The 22,107-nt window shown below is 41.6% G+C and overlaps 2 protein-coding genes across 9 annotated transcripts in view; both read right to left on the bottom strand.

The window, feature by feature from the left end:
- Nucleotides 1-3,520, bottom strand: part of ptk2aa (protein tyrosine kinase 2aa) — a 163,712-nt gene extending 160,192 nt beyond the window's left edge. For 3 of the 5 annotated variants that reach the window (XM_031788848.1, XM_031788847.1, XM_031788842.1), the window contains exon 1: nucleotides 3,348-3,520. The gene's annotated coding sequence lies outside the window, so the exon portion shown is untranslated. The remainder of the gene's footprint in view (nucleotides 1-3,347) is intronic. The other 2 variants (XM_031788849.1, XM_031788850.1) reach the window with 1 other exon arrangement.
- A 4,767-nt stretch (nucleotides 3,521-8,287) lies between these two features.
- Nucleotides 8,288-22,107, bottom strand: part of LOC109904405 (DENN domain-containing protein 3) — a 44,722-nt gene continuing 30,902 nt past the window's right edge. For 3 of the 4 annotated variants that reach the window (XM_031788854.1, XM_031788855.1, XM_031788856.1), the window contains 8 exons: nucleotides 21,668-21,797; nucleotides 21,326-21,433; nucleotides 16,886-17,028; nucleotides 16,327-16,487; nucleotides 15,748-15,887; nucleotides 14,204-14,322; nucleotides 9,594-9,731; nucleotides 8,289-9,230 (listed from right to left, as the gene is read on the bottom strand). In XM_031788854.1, coding sequence (XP_031644714.1) covers nucleotides 9,030-9,230; nucleotides 9,594-9,731; nucleotides 14,204-14,322; nucleotides 15,748-15,887; nucleotides 16,327-16,487; nucleotides 16,886-17,028; nucleotides 21,326-21,433; nucleotides 21,668-21,797 — 1,140 coding nt within the window. In that variant the 3' untranslated portion in view covers nucleotides 8,289-9,029. Of the gene's footprint in view, nucleotides 9,231-9,593; nucleotides 9,732-14,203; nucleotides 14,323-15,747; nucleotides 15,888-16,326; nucleotides 16,488-16,885; nucleotides 17,029-21,325; nucleotides 21,434-21,667; nucleotides 21,798-22,107 lie in introns of all 4 variants that reach the window. The other variant, XM_031788857.1, reaches the window with a different exon arrangement.

Raw genomic sequence — 22,107 nt, forward strand, 5'->3', positions numbered from 1 at the left:
AGTTTGGGGAAGGCTCTTTCCTGTTTCAGCATGACAATGCCCCCGTTCACAAAGTGAGGTCCATACAGAAATGGTTTGTCGAGATCGTGTGGAAGAACTGGACTGGCATGCACAGAGCCCTGACCTCAACCCCATTGGTAACCTTTGGGATGAATTGGAACGCTGACTGCGAGCCAGGCCTAATCGCCCAACATCAGTGCCCGACCTCACTAATGCTCTTGTGGCTGAATGGTAGCAAGTCCCCACAGCAATGTTGCAACATCATGGAACGCCTTCACAGAAGATTGGAGGCTGTTATAGCAGTTAAAGGGGGGGACCAACTCCATATTTATGCCCATGATTTTGGAATGAGATGTTTGACGAGCAGGTGTCCACATACTACTATATTTATATTCCGGTCTCTGACTTCTCTCGTTCTGATATTTCTGATTTTTGTATTGTTTTTAATTGGTAGGTATTACTGCACTGTTGGAGTAGGAAACACTAGCACTTCGCTGCACCTGCAAATCTGTGTATGTAACCAATGAACTTCTATTTAATTCGACAATACGTCAGTTTATCCACACTGTTTTTTTCACAATATATGGTTGTTTTTGTGTTTTCTTCCATAGTGTAAGACAACACAATTTTCCTAATTGAGACTTAATAGAGGAAGAGAATAAAGGCTGTCAAGCAGCCTCACATAGTCATTGACTTCAATTGACAGGTCAGTCAGCCAATACAGTAATCAGTAGCCAGTATCCTCCACACTATTCATTTAAGATTATGCTGCTAAGGCTATCACAGTACACTTTATAATATATTATAAACTGGGTGGTTCGAGCCCAGAATGCTGATTGGCTGACAGCCATGGTATATCAGACCATATACCACGGGTATGACAAAACATTTATTTTTACTGCTCTAATTACATTGGACGTGTTTAAGAACAGCCCTTAGCCGTGGTATATTGGCCATATACCACACCTCCCCCCAGGCCTTATTGCTTAATATATAATATAGTTATAATAGAGGACGATCACACACGCAGGCATTTACATACAGACTGAAAACAACAACTGTTTTCAATCAACTCATCCATTCTCACAGAGAGAGTTCAAAGAGTTATGAATGAACACATCTATGAAACATACAAGCTATGATCAGAGGGAAACTGGAGTCAATTAAACTTGGAGTGAACTGCAACATGATGCTGGCTGTGAAACCATGCTGCGGACCGAGTGGAAGCAATAAACTTGATGTTAATCTGTTATTTACGCCTCCGACCAAATGGAGAGAATAATGAAACAAAGTGTTCAAAATGGACACAGACACACACACACACAAAGACACTCCATCTTTGTTTTGTAATTATGGTTTAGGGATCTGAGGCTGGAACTCCAACGTGTCCATTATAAATGCCAGCAGCAGAACAGACCTACTCTAAAACCTGTGTTTGTGAAACATGTTATTTACCACTGCAGCTCATCAGGTCAAAATGCAACACAACAATTCACATAATAGCCACAGCTGCATCACAGCACAGCAAATCCTCTCTCTTCTCAATCTCTCACACACACAATATGAAACTGCTGCTGCTGAGTAGAGAGGAAAAAGGCGTTTCCCCCCCAGAATCCTGAGGGACAGTGTGTCTTGTGTGTGTGAGGCAGCCAGGCTAGGCTGCATCCTGGAAGGCCAATCTAATGCAGAATGCAGCAGCACAACTGGAGAACATTGTTAATTTGTCCTTCCTGTCACAGCCGCTGCTTCAGGCACAGCTCCTCTTCCTCTGCAGCTAAAACAACAATAGGCAGAATAAGGAGGATGATGTGGAATATAGCCTATGTCCGTGTGGGATCTCAACTTGCCTGAGGTGGATATGATGAGCATGGTTAGGTCTAGGCCTACTCAGTGGACAATTTCACGTGTGCATGCACACTGACAGACACAGACACAAGCATGTATCTACGCACGTACTCACAGACACCCACCAAGTGGCCCCTGGAAGTCTTGGAATGAATTCATTAAGCAATGAATGAGTCAAATCTAAGTCTGTATGTTTCCTTTCATCCCCCTTATTACTGCCAAGCCATTAGATTACAAACTGTACAAGTGTTTGTTTATGTGTCATCATGAAGTCTGTATCTGTCTACACATCTGCTCTCCTGGCTCTGAAAGTGTACTTTCAAAAGTGGGGGATCTGGTCCTGTATTTGTCAAGTGTCTCAGAGTAGGAGTTTTGATCTAGGATCAGTATTGCCATTTAAATCATAATAATTCAGACTATTATGGACAAGGTTAACCTGATCCTAGATCAGCACTCCTACTCCGAGACACTTAATCAAGTGGCCCAGAGTGCAATACTGTCCCACCCTTCACTCTTTACAGAGGTTTATTGTGAGTCTCAAGCAGACAAGTAGATGTTTGGAACGTCCCTGAAAAACATTGGGATAGTCAACACGAACACAATATTATGGCAGACCAAGGTCATATGGCATATCAAAAACCGATTTCACCTTTGTGTGTGTGTGTGTGTGTGTGTGTATGAGAGAGAGAGAGAGAGTATGTGATATATAGACTTATTTCATAATGTATAACATGAACGTCAGACTATCCTATCACATTCACGAGTCTCCTGGATTTCGGCTAAATGAACTAAAAGTAGCCTAACAATGACAATATATGCCTGGTGGTTTACACTCAGGAGTCACTCTCTGCTCCTAAAAATACAGGCCTTCACTGCACTGTAATTTAAAGGGCCTCGGGCTACGCGAAGCTTACAGTTGTAAACAGTAACAAGAATTCCACGGCAATAGTCAAATATAATGCCAGCCGTAGGCTTCACATGGGTGTAACTGTAGCGAATCACAAATCTTCAGGAAACACCCATAGGCTAGGCTACCTATAGTTACCACATACATCTCTCAGAAAGGTAGTCTAGATAGACTACACAAACGAAACAATAATTGAATAGACTATGATCTTAAAGTCTTAGAGCATATTGTGGAAAGAAATGTAATATACAACCATTTCTGGAGATTCCCGAGTCATTGTTAACTATTAAATGTACAGTAACGTTACTTTCCTGAAGATTTAATCAATGACAACCCACATTTTTTTGTTAGCTTGAATTGGTTAACGTTACTGTTACGTTTGGCACATTATTGCGATGAAGTATCAATTGAGCGACAACACCAATGATTGAGCATTACCTCAGAATATTAACTGATATGGAAAATAACTTATAATTTTATGTGAAGAAAACGTCAGTGTCGGCACAGCAAATCCTCCATCACACACACAGGCTTCAACTGGAAGCCGCCTACATTTTACATAAAAATATAATATAATAAACATGACTGTACTCACTTTGTCCTTTCCAATTCGCGTGTCTGATCAATTCACTTTAGTTAACCGGTTTAATTCCTCGTTTATATGTGTTTTAAATCCGTTAAAAACTGAAGTTGCTTAGCGGTTCGTGCGCTCTCCTTTCTCTGCCCACCACTCCAGGCTCGTTGAGTTCTGTATATTCCCCATCCTGAGCCGAGCATTCCAATATGGCTGACAGGAACAACCGGCCTACAGTTGAAGCAACTACACCCCTCACAGGAAAATTGTGAAGCAGGCAGGCGTTAGAAAAACTGTAGCAGGCAGTGCCACACACTCACCAAACATTCATGCCGCCACACCTTGAGTGTTACTTTAAAACAGCATTCTACTTGAAATGTTTCAAGTCGTGGTGATTCATTTTGCGATGCCCCAGCAATTACTGTAATACGTGACATCAAAGGCTACAATGTAACGTTCTAAAACTTAAGGCTGCCCCAGAAGTCGATGTGTATGTTGTTGTTTTTTGACAATGTTGCAAATTATCTACTGTGAGCTGCTAATGTAATAATCATTTTAAACAGCTCTGTATTTTATACGCTACTGTATCATTTTGAACATAGCTGTTGCATATATTTGAATCGATCTTATCATTTTCAAAAGGTTTTATTTAGTTTATATTTATGTGGTTGTGTGTGTGTATGTATTTGACTGAATGACCACTTGCTATCCTACTTCTCTGCACACAATTTGTTCACACACCACAAGTATGTTTCATTTCAAGTAGAAGGGGTTGCCCCTAAAGTAGCCTAGCTAGCCTACATATCTAGGGTCATATACTCCAACCCTACCATTAGAGGACAAAGTAAAGTTGATGACATGATGTGTGCATTGGCGCATACACTGTCTGCATGCAGTGGAGTCAAGTTACCTGGAGACTGATTTATGTATCAACAAAAAGGGCCACGATTTACTAATTGCATCACCCTTCCCCCACATCAGAGGGGTGCAAGGCCAGCAACACCTGTTCACTGGTAACAGGACTCTCCTTCTCATTCTCTTTTGAGGAAATCACAACTATGTTTTTTGTTGTTGCTGGATTTCCACCACAAAGAGTAAGTGTATGACTGATATCTTGTCATTACAGTAATGATTCAATGCTTACCTGCAGTCCTATATGGGTGTTGTGATGGATGTGCACTACTGTGGTATCCATCATATATATAAGGGAAACATAATTCCCACTCCGTATGATTAAGTGTGTGATGGAATAGTTGAGTGTGAGGACTCTTGATAAAGAGAGACTCAATGGAACTTCAATACAACTAACAGTACCCACCATGGCCTGAACTACAGTGGCAAGAAAAAGTATGTGAACCCTTTGGAATTATCTGGATTTATGCATAAATTGGTCATAAAATTTGATCTGATCTTCATCTAAGTCACAACAATAGACAAACACGTTGTGCTTAAACTAATAACACACTAATTGTATTTTTCTTGTCTATATTGTATACATCATTTAAACATTCAGTGTAGGTTGGGAAAAGTATGTTAATCCCTAGGCTAATGACTTCTCCAAAAGCTAATTGGAGTCAGGAGTCAGCTAACCTTGAATCGAATCAATGAGACGAGATTGGAGATGTTGGCTAGAGCTGCCCTGACCTATAAAAAAAACACACAATTTGAGTTTGCTATTCACAAGCAGCATTGCCTGATGTGAACCATGCCTTGAATAAAATAGATCTCAAAAGACCTAAGATCAAGAATTGTTGACTTGCATAAAGCAGGAAATGGTTACAAAAGTATCTCTAAAAGCCTCGATTTTCATCAGTCCACGGTAAGACAAATTGTCTATAAATGGAGAAAGTTCAGCACTGTTGCTACTCTCCCTAGGAGTGGCTGTCCTACAAAGATGACTGCAAGAGCACAGCGCAGAATGCTCAATGAGGTTAAGAAGAATCCTAGAATGTCAGCTAAAGACTTACATAAATCTCTGGGACATGCTAACATCTCTGGTGAGTCTACGATACGTAAAACAGTAAACAAGAATGGTGTTCATGGGAGGACACCCCGGAAGAAGCCATTGCTGTCCAAAAAAACCATTGCTGCACGTCTGAGGTTCGCAAAAGAGCACCTGGATGTTCCACAGTGCTACTGGCAAAATATTCTGTGGACAGATGAAACTACAGTTGAGTTGTTTGGAAGGAACATACAACACTGTGTGGAGAAATAAAAAGGCACAGAACACCAACATCAAAACCTCATCCCCACTGTAAAGTATGGTGGAGGGAGCATCATGGTTTGAGGCTGCTTTGCTGCCTCAGGGCCTGGATGGCTTGCTATCAACGGAAAAATGAATTCCCAAGTTTATCAAGACATTTTGCAGGAGAATGTAAGGCTATCTGTCCACCATTGAAGCTCAACAGAAGTTGGGTGACGCGACAGGACAACGACCAAAAACACAGAAGTAAATCAACAGAATGGTTAACAGAAGAAAATACTCCTTCTGGAGTGGCCCAGTCAGAGTTCTGACCTCAACCTGATTGAGATGCGGTGGCATGACCTCAAAAGGGTGGTTCACATCAGATATCCCAAGAATATTGCTGAACTGATACCATTTTGTAAAGAGGAATGGTCCAAAATTCCTCCTGATCATTGTGCAGGTCTGATCCCAAACTACAGAAAATGTTTGGTTGAGGTTCTTGCTGCAAAAAGGAGGGTCAACCAGTTAGACATCCAAGGGTTCACATACCTTTCCCACACTGCACTGTGAATGTTTACAGTCTGTTCAATAAAGACATGGAAACATATAGTTGTTTGTTTTATTCGTTTAAGCAAACTGTCGATTGTTGTGACTTAAATGAAGATCAGATCAAATTTCATGACAAATCTATGCAGAAATCCAGGTAATTCCAAAGGGTTCACATACTTTTTCTTGCCACTATGTACAGATGACATTTACCGTAGCCAACCATTTTGCCTATCAAATAGAAGGAACGGATACCGGTATACAGTAGATATGGTAGAGTTCCATCCATTTGGCAAACACGGAATAAAGACCCCTCTCGGTTCAACTGCCACATACTGTGCATACATCCATCCCTCTCTGCCAATAGCAAGTGGTTGTTCACTCAGCAGCGTTCTGTGCGGACTCATAAAAAGAGGCAGATTCCTATTCCTTATGCACAATCACCCACACACACTTGAAAACACCCACACACTATGAGTATTAAAAGCTTCCAAACGGAGTAACCCTTGGCATAGGGAATCATCCAATCCCCATGATTTACAGAAAATTGGTTTACAGAAAAATGACAGAGACCCAGGTCAGGACAATGGTGCTCCAAGACCATCTGACATAATGGTTTGGTAAATTGGTAATGGAGTTTTGCTAGGGATTTATCTTCAATATTTCATGGCCTTTTACTGTAAATACAAATAGTCTGTGAAAAAACACCCCCACTATCAGCCATTATGAAGCAACACTATATGACTAGCAACCAGACCTTACTCTGCATAGTAGCTAGGTCCCAAATGGCATCCTATTCCCTCAATAGTGCATTACTTTTGACAAGGGCCCATATCTAAAGTAGTGCACTGTGTAGGGAACAGTGTAGGCTGCTGAGGGGAGGACGGCTCATGTCTGGAACGGAGCGAATGGAATGGCATCAAACGCATGGAAACCATGTGTTTGATGTTGTTGATAACTTACCACTTATTCTGCTCCAGCCATTACCAGCCCACACACACACAATACTTCTTCTGGGAATTGATATCTGTCTGTGAGGGGAGGAGTCTTCCTGTTATATACTGTACGTGTGTATAAATGATGTCATGGTGTGTGTTGGACTAATCTGGTTGCTGTCACCCAGTCTGTGGGTTGGTAGCAGGTAGCCTACCCATAGTAGCTACCTGCACTGGGCCAGTAACCGAAAGGTTTCTGGTTCGAATTCTGACTAGGTAAAAAAAAAAAATCTGTTGAATTGTGCCCTTGAGCAAGGCACTTAACCCTAATTGTGACTAAGTCGCTCTGGATATGAGTGTCTGCTAAATGACTTTATGTATTGATGCTTGATTCAACAGGGCCCCTGTGTAATGTAATCCTAGTATTATAGATTCAACCTCAAAAGGTCTTAGACGTCCCTGGATTCAATTACTACAACTCATAGCAAAGTTGTAGTTATGACCAAAAAACATTGTTTTTAAAAATCCCCCGTCTCTAATCTACAGCTGGATTTAAAATGTGGTCTGTGATTGTTTATGTGTTGCATTGTATGAACACAGAGAGGAGAGGGATTTATATTTGTAGAGCTGGCAACGGTTAGATAATAAAAATTGGAATACTCTGGCATTTGGATGATGACTTTGATGATTTTGCCATCTGCTGGTGTGATTAATGAGAGGATTCTCAGATGATGTAGATACGGGCTTGCCTGTAGACACCGTAACGGGATTTAATACAAATCTGAATAAAGATTACTGCATGAAGGCAGCCAAATCATTACATCTGATTATATATGGGCCAAGAGGGTTAAAATGTTATAATCCTCAAGAATAAAAAATGGTAGTATAGCTGAATATTGTTGTGCTGTGGGATGAATCAAAATACTTCTTGAAAAGGTACTGTAGGTTTTCAGGAGTTTTCAGAAGATGGGCAGGGACTCTGCTGTCCTGATGTTAGGGGGAAGCTTGTTCCACCAAATCGCTATATAGAGAAATTAAAGTATTTAGTTTGTCATTACAATGTCAATCTCATGACATGTAGCCTACACAAACAGTTTACAGAAGACAGTTCTGGGATGTGAATTAAAATGTAAGAGGCTGTACTGTCCCCTGGTGGCAAAAGGCATATTACAAAACAATATATTCTACTATAAAGAATATACAGGAAACACTAATATTAATGGAAAATATTTCACTTGTTCATTTAAAATGTTAGAAGAAGTAGCTTGTGTCATGTTATATGAAGACTGAGACAAATACATTACTAAACATTTTAATAACACTAAAATTGCATAGTTTGGGTTGAGTGTATTAAACATACAAAAACATATTTAGAAGAAAAAGCACATACATTAAATATGAAATACTTATTTGGATGTGAGTAACCTGTGAAGCATCCCAATATAAAAATATCTAAGGTTCCTCCTTTGATGTAAATAATACAATAAGCAGTGTACCGCTTAAAAGGAAAATGACACCCAAAACTGTTTTGGTATTTGTTTCATTAGTCCATTGTTGATATAGTCCAAAAATGCATCACAACGGCAGTATTTCTGTATTTTGTAAATTAAATATCTTGAAAAATGTATTTCAGATATTCAAAACATGTTGTGATTATATCAACAATGGACTAATGAAACAAATACCTAAATTGTTTCCATTTAACATAAACAATAAGATACATGCATTTAAAACTATAGGTTGGAAAGTTTATTCCATCAATTAAAAGACATCCTATGCAATCAGGTGAACTTTGGGTTGGTCATCCATCCACAGGCAATCACAAATCATGACAAGAGTTGATTTCCCAACTGTTCATAATCACCTGGGTTATTAGGGCACACCTTAGCAAAACAATTTTCAAATGGTTAACAAAAATGAGCATTTCTTATTGAACAAGTTCCTGTTTCAGTCCGTTTTCTACCGTTTGGTGCCTACTGAACACGATCCCGTTCTGACCCCCAGCTACCAGGTGGCAGTGTTGAATTTCCACTCAAGTTACTCCACTTTCCAGATGGCTATCTTCCCGTCCTCGCGGGCTGCCCCACTCAGCACATAGCGGTCCTCTGCGGAGCACAGTGCCTGGACACAGTCTGTGTGAGCTACCAGCTCCTTCTCCACCGTGTGTCGCTGGGCATCCACTACGTAGATCTTCCCCCTGGACTTCCCCGAACTCCACCCTCGGCCCCCAACCCAGATCTGACAGGACCAGTTAACAGATTATTTCATCACCATAAAGGACACATCTCATTTCTGGTTTTAAGACATGCTGAATTGACAATTGACATGCCAGAGTGCATATTGATAGGAATGATCTAGTCAGTATTTTATTAAAGCGGGGAAAAAAGGCGGGAAAGGAGCGGGAAAGGGAACCCATGGTGATTTGGGCCTGTTAATACTTTAAACCTATGTTAAACTTTCACATAATACCTTAATACAGAACTAAGTAATGTAACTAGCCCAGTGGAGTATCCAAGCAATGCCATCTTATAGAAAGTACAGTAGAGTAGAATAGAAGCACACTCATTTTCCTCCTACAGTACAGTCTACAGACAATCTCACCTGGTTTTTGACCTTGATAAGGCAGGTGACGCCTGCACAGTCAGGCAGCTGGATCCTCTGGAAAGGCTTGGTGGGCTCCCTGAGGTGCCACACACACAGCTCCCCTACGTCTATACAGGCCGTCCACAGCTGCTCCCTCTGAAACACGTACGGTACACAACACGGCTCCAATCATCACTCCCATAACATGTCAAAGTAGCCCAGACCTCGTAGTAGGCTGTATGTAAACTATGACATACTATGTACATACAGTGGAGTCTGAAATGATTGACACCCTTGAAAAAAGATGAGCAATAAATAGAGTATAAAATAAATTAAATACTGAGTTATTGTATGCAACAAAAAAAAGGAAATTATTTTATTTTATACTACCGTAATACAATTGCTCAGAGAAAGATATTGTTTAACAGGTAATATTTATTTTTTCTCAAAAAAGGTAGGATTAAAAATTGACACCCCCTAAAGATTCTTATAGATAATGTAGTCAAGTGTAGTATTTGGTCCCATATTCCTAGCATGCAATGACTTAATCAAGCTTGTGACTCTATAAACTTGTTGGATGCATTTGCAGTTCATTTGGTTTGTTTGATTATTATGTGCCCAATAGAAATGAATGGTAAATAATGCATAGTGTCATTTTGGAGTCACTTTTATTGTAAATAAGAATAGTCGATGTATCTGAAGACTTCTACCTTTATGTAGAAGCTACCAGGATTACAGATATGGTGAGAGGTTACCATGTCTTGGGGGTATGATCTTTGATCCGCAGCATTATTCCATTTGAGATAATAAAATAAGAAAAATATATATACACACATTTCACAGTTTGACACGCTCAAAGCGGTGCGCCTGGCACCTTTTACCAGAGGTGTGGACTCGAGTCACATTGACCTGGACTCGAGTCACATTGACCTGGACTCGAGTCACATTGACCTGGACTCGAGTCACATTGACCTGGACTCGAGTCACATTGACCTGGACTCGAGTCACATTGACCTGGACTCGAGTCACAAATGACGATTTTAGACTCAACAAAATCAAAAAAGACTGGCAACTCGACTTTGACACCAATGACTAGTAACTTAACTTGGATTTGAGCCTTTTGACTCAAACTGACTTGATACACTCCCCAAGCCAAAATATATACAAATGATGCTATTAAACAAAGTGTGCAGCGCATCAACTCTCATTTAACGGATTACAGTTTGAATCGGACTGCAGCCAATCAAACTGTGCCAACGGAGAAAAAGTTGCGTGTGGCAGAAAGTCGGCGAGTGAATTCAAATGGAGCCCTTGGAAAGACGCACCTAAGATTTAGCTACAACTGCTGTTCCTAAAACCATTGACATACATTAGCCTACTGTAACCACACACAGAGAGGTTGTGTGTGTGTGTGTGTTAAGGATTGGGCGATTGTGTACAAGCCTACGTCGCCCGATTGCGCCCCATAGCGATCCTCAATCGCTTTATGGGGGGGTGCAGTGCAGGTTTTATCTCCCATCTATTGGATCTGTATTTTTTTCCACAGACATTCAGGCCAGTGTTCAAATTGTAGGCCTACTTGAAGTTCAGTAGCAGTTGTTTTGATGTACCTTTTAATAAATCATTGTAACTTTATGGCAGGATTGTTTTAGGTGTCTAGAGTATATCTAGAGAGAGAGAGAGCACTACAATATTTTGTTTTTGTTGTCATATTGACAAGCAGGTAATTTAATTTATTTCCATGGAAATATAAAGTTTATTTGGAAAACAATAAATATATGTTTAAAAGCATTCATTAATTGCGTAAATTTAATATGCTAACTATTACACTTGTTAAAAATATGAAATGGTATTAAATTTGGTAAAGAGCACATTATGACTTGTTTAGGACTCGAAACTCAAAGTTTAGAACTTGAGACTTGACTCGGACTTGCCTGTCTTCACTTGGGACTTGACTTGGGACTTGAGTGCTAAGGCTTGAGACTTACTTATGACTTGTAAAACAATGACTTGGTCCCACCTCTGCCTTTTACCGACCCACCCACTTAGGAGCCAGGCCCAGACAATCAGGATGAGGTTTTCCCCCCAAAAAAGGGCTTTATTTCAGACTGAAAAACTCCTCAGTTTCATCACCTGTCAGGGTGGCTGATCTCAGACAATCCCGCAAGTGAAGAAACCAGATGTGGAGTTCCTGGGTTGGCGTGGTAACACGTGGTCTGCGGTTGTGAGGCCGGGTGGACGTACTGCCAAATTCTCTAAAACAACGTTTGAGGCGGCTTATGGTAGAGAAACGGACATTATATTATCTGGCAACAGCTCTAGTGGACAATCCTGCAGTCACCATGCCAATTGCACACTCCCTCAACTTGAGACATCTGTGGCATTGTGTCGTGACAAAAATGCACATTTTAGAGTGGCATGATCATGCTTTTTAATCAGCTTCTTGATATGCCACACCTGGCAGGTGGATGGATTATCTTGGATGCTCACTAACAAGGATGTAAACAAATTTGTGCACTAAATTTGAGAGAAATAAGCTTTGTGTGTGTATGGAACATTTCGAGGATATTTTATTTCAGCTCATATCACACACACACACACACAAACACACACACACACACACACACACACACGTGGGGTTGTTCAAAAAGGAGGAAAATGTTAGTGTTTTATATCAACTGAATTGCCTTTGTGACTATACACTGAGTATAGCAAATATTAGGTACACCCTCCTAATATTGAGTTGCACCCCCCTTTGCCCTCAGAACAGTCTCAATTTGTCAGGGCATAGACTCTACAAGGTGTCGAAAGCATTCCACAGGGATGCTGGCCCATGTTGGAGCCAATGCTTCCTAAAGTTGTGTCAAGTTGGCTGGATGTCCTTTGGGTGGTGGACCATTCTTGATATACAAGGGAAACTGTTTAGCGTGAGAAACCCAGCAGCGTTGCAGTTCTTGACACAAACCGGTGCGCCTGGCACCTACTACTACCATACCCTGTTCATAGGAAATTAAATGTTTTGTATTTCCCATTCACTCTCAATGGCACACAATCCATGTCTCAAATCCTTCTTTAACCCGTCTCCTCCCCTTCATCTACACTGACTGAAGTAGATTTAACAAGTGACATCAATAAGGGATCAGAGCTTCACCTGGTCAGTCTATGTCATGGAAAGAGCAGGTGTTAACATTTTATATACTCAGTATGTGTGTATAGATAGATGGATAGAGATATATACACACAGTACAGTTGGAGAGTATTCAGACACCTTGACTATCCACATTTTGTTACAGCCTTCTAAAATGTATTACATGTTTTTTTCCCTCAATCTACAAACAATAATACTCCACAATGAAAAAGCGAAAACAGGTTTTTAGAAATGTTTGAGCTCAGGTGCATCATTGATCATCCTTGAGATGTTTCTACAACTTGGAGTCCACCTGTGGTCAATTCAATTGATTAGACATTATTTGGAAAAGCTCACCTGTCTATATAAAGATCTCAAAGTTGACAGTGCATGTCAGAAAACCAAGCCATGAGGTCAAAGGAATTGTCCGTACAGCTCTGAGACAGGATTGTGTCGAGGCACAGATCTGGGGAAAGGTACCAAAACATTTCTGCAGCATTGAAGGTCCCCGAGAACACAGTGGCCTCCATCATTCTTAATTGGAAGAAGTTTGGAACCAAGACTCATCCTAGAGCTGGCTGCCCAGCCAAACTGAGCAATCGGGGGAGAAGGGAATTGTGCCCGGGAGGTGACCAAGTACCTGATGGTCACTGACAGTTCCTCTGTGGAGATGGGAGAACGTTCCAGAAGGACAACCATCTCTGCAGCACTCCCCCAATCAGGCCTTTATTGTAGTGTCCAGACGGAAGCCACTCCTCAGTAAAAAGGCACATGACAGCCCACTTGGAGTTTGCCAAAAGGCACCTAAAGGAGTCTCAGACCATGAGAAACAAGATTCTCTGGTCTGATAAAACCAAAATTGAACTCCTTGGCCTGAATGCTAAATGTCACATCTTGAGGAAACCTGACACAATCCCTACGGTGAAGCATGGTGGTGGCAGCATCATGCTGTGGGGATGTTCTTCAGCGGCAGGGACTGGGATACTAGTCAGGTTCAAGGGAAAGATGAACGGAGCAAAGTACAGAGAGATCCTTGATGATAATCTGCTCAGGACCTCAGACTGGGGTGAAGGTTCACCTTCCAACAGGACAACAACCCTAAGCACACAGCCAAGACAACGCAGGAGTGGCTTCGGGACAAGTGTCTGAATGTCCTTGAGTGGCCCAGCAAGAGCCCGGACTTGAACCCGATCCCAAGGATCTGCAGAGAAGAATGGGAGAAACTCCCCAAATACAGGTGTGCCAAGTTTGTGGCGTCATACCCAATAAGACTCGAGGCTGTAATCGCTGTCAAAGGCGCTTCAACAAAGTACTGAGTAAAGGGTCTGAATACTTCTGTAAATGTGATCTCAGCTTTTCAAATGTCTAAAAATGTGTTTTTGCTTTGTCATTATGGGGTATTGTGTGAAGATTGATGGGGGGGGGGGGGGGGGGGGGGAAAGGGGTCTGAATACTTTCCGAATGCACTGTATATCTCTATATGGCCACAGACACTACCCACCTCATGGTAGAGCAGGAGGCTGCTGAAGGCAGTTGGGGAGCCACAGAGCTGCTCAGGAAGGGAGATCTTGCGATGTAACATTCCGTTTTTCCACAACTCCATAATGCAGTCTCTGGCACCTGAATGATGTAGGAGGAATAACATTCCCAAATAAAACAATCAATAAGAATCCATCTGTCATCTGTGATCCACCTCTACGCAGACGACACCATGTTGTATACTTCTGGCCTTTCTTTAGACACTGTGTTAACAAACCTCCAGACGAGCTTCAATGCCATACAACTCTCCTTCCGTGGCCTCCAACTGCTCTAAAATGCAAGTAAAACTAAATGCATGCTCTTCAACCGATCTCTGCCCACACCTGCCTGCCGGTCCAGCATCACTACTCTGGACGGTTCTGACTTAGAATATGTGGACAACTACAAATACCTAGGTGTCTGATTAGACGGTAAACTCTCCTTCCAGACTCACATTAAGCATCTCCAATCCAAAATTAAATCTAGAATCGGATTCCTATTTCGCAACAAAGCATACTTCACTCATGCTGCCAAACATACGCTCGTAAAACTGACCATCCTACCGATACTTGACTTCGGCAATGTCACTTACAATCCTACCGATACTTGACTTCGGCAATGTCACTTACAATCCTACCGATACTTGACTTCGGCAATGTCACTTACAAAATAGCCTCCAACACTCTACTCAGCAAAGTGGATGCAGTCTATCACAGTGCCATACCGTTTTGTCACCAAAGCCCCATATACTACCCACCACAGCGACCTGTATGTTCTCGTTGGCTGGCACTCGCTTCATATTCATCACCAAACCCACTGGCTCCAGGTCATCTATAAGTCTTTGCTAGGTAAAGCCCCGCCTTATCTCAGCTCACTGGTCACCATAGCAGCACCCACTCCAGCAGGTATATTTCCCTGGTCTCCCCCAACACCAATTCCTCCTTTGGCCGCCTTTCCTTCCAGGTCTCTGCTGCCAATGACTGGAACGAATTGCAAAAAATCACTGAAGCTGGAGATCCATTTCTCCCTCACTAACTTTAAGCACCAGCTGTCAGAGCAGCTCACAGATCACTGCACCTGTACATAGCCCATCTCTTAATAGCCCATCCAACTACCTTATCCCCATATGGTTATTTAAACATTTTTGCTCCTTTGCACCCCAGTATCTCTACTTGCACATTCATCTTCTGTACATCTATCACTCCAGTGTTTAATTGCTAAATTGTAATTATTTTACCACTATGGCCTATTTATTGCCTTACTTCATTTGCACACACTGTACATATACTTTTTCTATTGTGTTATTGACTGTATGTTTGTTTATTCCATGTGTAACTCTGTTGTTTGTGTCGCACTGCTTTGCTTTTCTTTATCTTGGCCAGGTCGCAGTTGTAAATGAGAACTTGTTCTCAACTGGCCTACCTGGTTAAATAAATGTGAAATAAAAATAAATAAATACACACAGTAGTATAGTACAACCAGAAGTTATTTTAAGTACCCTATTTTTATGCTTGTACGTGTACTTACAGCACCATAGGGTTCCATTGCAGAGCTGAACAGACTGGAGACGGTCGCAGGAGACCCGGAACTGTTTCCTGACCTGTAACGTGGACACGTCCCACACTATCACTGCACCCTCCGCACTGCAGGAGTATGCCACCTTGGGGCTGCAACAGGGAATACATGTTTAGGTAAAGATTCATGTTATTCCTAACCACAGGGAAAAATCAGCAGGGTCGTGTTTATTGTGGCACACAGTAGCGAAATGTTTTTAAAAACGGGAAAGAGCATTTCATATTGGACACGTTCAGATAGTCGCTCCCTTGTCCTCCTTTTGGTGCCTAATGAACACGACCCAGGCATAAAGAAAGGATGTTATACTTAAAACAGTTTTACTTCGAGCTGGGACTGCTCATTGATGCTGTTATCATGCGGTCCTAAAAAGACAGCTCTCTCTGTGGATATGATGCCAGTAGTAGCTGTATGTTTAACTTCACTATATTACATTTCATTTTACAAGGACAGTGCTCATTAATCAACATTACTGTAAATGTAAGTTTAAGCCAGCCGGATAGTTTTCAACTGCATGTCATCGTCACCCCTCACCTGTATTTCTCGCTGCGTTCCCCTAGGGACAGCCCTGTGACCTCACTGCGGTGGTCTGTCAGTTGCTTGTTACAGGACATGCTGCGGGTGCTGATTATGTAAATGACTGAATCCTGGGAGCCAATCCACACTTGCTGCCGGTCCACTCCCAGCATGCAGTTCTGGACAAAACAACAAAACATGGAATCTCAGGACCATGTTACCAGACAGGCTGGCCTGCCTATTTCAAACCAGGTGGCCTGCCTATTTCAAACCATGGCACCAAGACATTTCAGACATAAAATGCCATTTTAAAACCGTACCATTTCAAAAACATAGAAGCAGGTCCAAGCAGGTAATTTCAGTCATAACATACTGTACCCACCAGGGGTCAGCAGAATCCCTTGAGTTATTTTCATCTACACAAACACTAAATATAGCCAAATGGGACCTAGCAGAAGACGACTAAATGTGGTAAGTGAATTACTACTGCTTTTTGATAATTCTATAAATTGTCCTCCTCCCTTCAATTTGCCTACTCCTTTAAAATAGTGGTCCCATCCCCATTCCACATCCATACCACTCGTGAAGTTCCCACTTGGACTTGGTTCTGCTGCATGGACCAGCTGGCTGCATCAAACACCACCACCTTCCCGTCACTCAGGGCACACCACAGTTTGGGGTTCCCATCACCCTCAGAGTCAGACGACACACCCAGCTGGCCTGAGAATGTGAACAAAAATATTGCTGAATGCAGGAACTGCATTTTCTATGCATCTATTTCTATTGTCCTACAAGCATGGCAGAATATTTGTCATATGCTGAAAAAGTATATATACTGTAGGTCTGATTCAAATACAGTAAGTAGCTCATGGCTTGACTAGTAGAGATGGTAACTACAGTGCATTTGGAAAGTATTCAGGCCCCTTGACTTCTCCCACAATGTTATGTTACAGCCTTATTCTAAAATGGATTAAATAGTCCCCCCCCCCCCTCAACATGCATGCAATAGCCCATAATTACAAAGCAAAAACAAAAGGTCTAAGGACAATTCCGTCGACCTCATGACTTGGTTTTTGCTCTGACATGCACTATCAACTGTGGGACCTTATATAGACAGGCGTGTGCCTTTCCAAATCTTGTCCAATCAATTGAATTTACCACAGGTGGACTCCAATGAAGTTGTAGAAATATGCCAAGGATGATCAATGGAAACAAGATGCACCTGAGCTCAATTTATAGTCTCATAGCAAAGGGTCTGAATACTTAAATAAGGTATGTTTTTTATTTTTTGCAGAAATGTCTAAACTTGTTTTCACTTTGTCATTATGGGCTAGTGTGTTGATCGAGATATTTTTTTTAATTAAATCAATTTTAGAATAAGGCTGTAACCTAACAAAATGTGGGGAAAGTCAAGGGGTCTGAATACTTTCCGAAGGCACTGTATACAGTTAAGTTAAAAATATAAAAAGTCCCTGATGAAGGCTGAGGCTGAAATGCATGGAATATTCTTCATTTATAATAAATACGTATATTCTAAAACATCTAGTGTCTTATGTGCAAAGGTGAATCTCTCTAACACACACACACACAGAAGAAGTGTAAACATTTAGTTACACAATGGCAGACATATGGAACTTTTCAGACATCAATCCATATTATGGAATACAACCTAAATCTGTCCTCCTTCAGCCTAGCTGTTCCATTTCCTCTTACGGCCTAACATTTATTTTTCAAATCATAATAGGAAAAAGAAAAGAACTTGATGTGTCACATCCTCCCTTTCTTGGGGAGGAGTGATGAACAGAACAGAAAGGAGGGGAGGAGGGAATCTAGACTCTGTCCAAGGGTACATAAGTGACCTACATTTAGTCCCAGAGAGCTGGGACTTCAACGGTGCTCTGAGCTGATGTAGCACTATTACTAATGCCTAGAGCGGTGCTTCTCAAACCTCTCCACCTAGACATTTCACAAGTTTGTTGTAGCCCTGAACTAGCTCCCCTGATTTACCTATTCAAGGGTTTGATGATTAGTTGACAAGTTGAATCAGGGGTGCTAGCTCTGGAATTGTTCAAAGATGTGGAACGTCTTGGGGGTCTCCGAGAAGAGGTTTGTGAACCACAGGTCTAGAGTGTCATGTCCAGGCCCCGTACCATGGTCACTACCATGCCCCCTTCTAATTGGTTACAGATAGACCAATCAGGGGGAAGGCTCAGACAAACACACCACTGTCTGTGAAAGGACCAGGGGAAGGAGTAGGGAGAAGGGACACGGTGTTAAACAAAGAAGCTGCTGTTGGTTCCTTGATGTCACTAGGGTAGCCTAGTGGTTAGAGCTGACATGGTACAAATCTGTCCTTCTGCCCCTGAACAGGCAGTTAACCCACTGTTCCTAGGCAGTCATTGAAAATAAGAATTTAAACTAAATCAAAACTAAATCAAAGAAAAAAGACAGGCTCCTTTACACAGAGTGCTGGGACTGAGGAGCCTTGGAGACTAGAGCATGTTTCTTACGGTGTGCCTAGTCAAAACACGAACCGTACAAATGAGTCAGAGAAAAACAACGCCGATTCAAACGAGTGATGTTAGATGTTCAAGATGTGAAATTAATACAGAAGTCAGAATCAAACATCTCACTGTGTCAGATAGTATAATACAGGTCTGTGGAAGTTTACATACACTTAGGTTGGAGTCATTAAAACTTGTTTTTCAATCACTCCACAAATGTCTTGTTAACAAACTATAGTTTTGGCAAGTAGGTTAGGACATCTACTTTGTGCATGACGAGTTACTTTTTCCAACAATTGTTTACAGACAGATTATTTCACTTATAATTCACTGTATCACATTTCCAGTGGGTCAGAAGTTTACATACACTAAGTTGACTGTACCTTTAAACAGCTTGGAAAATTGTCATGGCTTTAGGAGCTTCTGAGGCTAATTGACATCATTTGAGTCAATGCACAGGTGTACCTGTGAATGTATTTCAAGGCCTACCTTCAAACTCAGTGCCTCTTTGCTTGACATCATGGGAAAATCAAAAGAAATCAGCCAAGACCTCAGAAAAATAATTGTAGACCTCCACAAGTCTGGTTCATCCTTGGGAGCAATTTTAAAACGCCAGAAGGGAACACGTTCATCTGTACAAAGAATAGTAAACACCATGGGACCACGCAGCCGTCATACCGCTCCAGAAGGAGACGCGTTCTGTCTCCTAGAGATGAATGTATTTAGTGCGAAAAGTGCATATCAATCCCAGAACAACAGAAATGGACCTTGTGAAGATGCTGGAGGAAATGGTTACAAAAGTATCTATAAAAAAGTATCAGTAAAACGAGTCAAAAGTATCAGTAAAACGAGTCCTATATCGATATAACCTGAAAGGCCACTCAGCAAGGAAGAAGCCACTGCTCCAAAACCTCCATAAAAAAGCCAGACTACAGTTTGCAACTGCACATGGAGACAAAGATCGTACTTTTTGGAGAAATGTCCTCTGGTCTGATGAAACAAATATAGAACTGTTTGGCCATAATGACCATCGTTATGTTTGGAAGAAAAAGGGGGAGGCTTGCAAGCCGAAGAACACCATCCCAACTGTGAAGCACGGGGGTGGCAGCATCATGTTGTGGGGGTGCTTTGCTGTAGGAGGGACTGGTGCACTTCACAAAATAGATGGCAGGAAAATTACGTGGATATATTGCTTGGTTGCAAATCGGTCTTCCAAATGGACAATGACCCCAAACATACTTCCAATGTTGTGGCAAAATGGCTTAAGGACAACAAAGTCAAGGTATTGGAGTGGCCATCACAAAGCCCTGACCTCATTCCTATAGAAAATTTGTGGGCAGAACTGAAAAAGTGTGTGCGATTAAGGAGGCCTACAAACCTGACTCAGTTACACCAGCTCTGTCAGGAGGAATGGGCCAAAATTTACCCAACTTATTGTGGGAAGCTTGTGGAAGGCTACCTGAAAACGTTTGACCCAAGTTAAACAATTTAAAGGCAATGCTACCAAAAACTAATTGAGTGTATGTATACTTTCTGACCCACTGGGAATGTGATGAAAGAAATAAAAGCTGAAATAAATCTCTACTATTATTCTGACATTTCACATTCTTAAAATAAAGTGGTGACCCTAACTGACCTAAGACAGGGAATATTTACTAGGATTAAATGTCAGGAATGGTGAAAAACTGAGTTTAAATGTATTTGGTTAAGGTGTATGTAAACTTCAGACTTCAACTGTAATATAAACATTTGTGGTTTGAGTAGGAGGAACAATCACAGTGATTCTATTTAGACTATTATATGAGTCTACTATTAGTAAGAACTGCATGAACCTAAGGATGAAACTAAGGAACACAACAGGAAGTAGTTGGTGGTGATGAGTTGGGAAAAGCTGTGCCTCATTATTTGTTTAAGAGGCAGTGAAATAAAATAAAAACGCCTCTGGCCCTTTCTGCCAAGCCTCCTCCTGTAACCTGACACTGTCACTGTCCAAGCAGCAGTAGCGGGTGTGACAGACCTGGGTTCAAACACCATTTAAAATACTTAAGCTATGCTTGATTGAGCTTGCCTGTTGTAATGGAACCAATTGAATAGTCACAAAAGTGCAAACCCCACGCACCTGGCACTCAAGGCAGATTAAAACAAACACAAAGTATTTGAAGGATTATTAAATAGTATTTGAAACCAGGTCTGGAGTGTGACATGTTACTAGGACACAGACAACATGACTCTCAGGTGTTGTTATCATGCAATACCTCGACTACAGAACAGATTTGAGGTGTACTATCATGATCTAAGGAGTACTGTGTGAGGGTACGTGGTATGTCCTAGACTGGAAGAGAGTTTAGGTTGAATGGGAAATACCAGGAGTACCTACGTGACTTACTGAGCATCCTGTAGGGTGTTTATAGTACTGGGAAATCATTCTATAGATATGTAGTGTTACCAGTTTGTTCAACAGGAACGGTGTCTGACACGTTCCTTTGAGACTGAAAGCGTGCCTGAGAGTTTACCTGGGGTGTAAAGCAGAACATCCACTGCCTGGGGGCTAGTCAGGCCCAGGGAAGGGTTGATCTTGTGCTTCAGGGTCTCTGACGTGGATTTAGGGACCATCAGCGGGACTGTTCAGGATGGAGAGAAAGCTCAGAGGTCAAAGTTTGAAATGTATAAAAAAATCTCCTGAGAAACAAACATTTCTGTAAAGTTATTAATTTCAATGATCTAAAATGTTGTGGATTTTTTGGTATGATCTGATGTATTTCCAGTGTCTTTTTGTCATGTAAAAATATCAACTTTGGGAGACACAAGCTGCTTAAACCTAATTCATAGCTCCACAAATATCTCAGTTGCCATACCTTCCAGTTTCATTCTGTCAAAGTGTGCCAGCTTGGTTGCAGCAAAAATTGCCTTTTGTGACTGCAGACAGCCAACCACTGCATCCATCAACAGGGCATTGGTCAGAGCCTGCTGCATATACTGGGGGTCCTGAGAGAGCGAGGAAGAGGGAGAGAGAGTAGGAGAGGAAGAGCGAGAAACAATGCAGATTTGAGATTCTACTCATATGTATATGAATTATGATGAACGTCACACATTCTATGCTCCAGATGTACAAGAGTCTGTTTCCCATGACATCATGCTGACGTCAACATGAAAAAGAGAAGAGGAATAGAAAGCAAAATATCTCTAGGGCCAGTAGTTTGTAACCAGACCAACTGGCTCTTACGGTAAATCCATGGCATCTGAACCATGTGTTGGGGGAGGCTAGCCTGGTGCCAGATCTGTTTGTGCGGTCTTA

The sequence above is a fragment of the Oncorhynchus kisutch genome, linkage group LG14 (assembly GCF_002021735.2).
Source record: "Oncorhynchus kisutch isolate 150728-3 linkage group LG14, Okis_V2, whole genome shotgun sequence".
Lineage (NCBI taxonomy): Eukaryota > Metazoa > Chordata > Actinopteri > Salmoniformes > Salmonidae > Oncorhynchus > Oncorhynchus kisutch.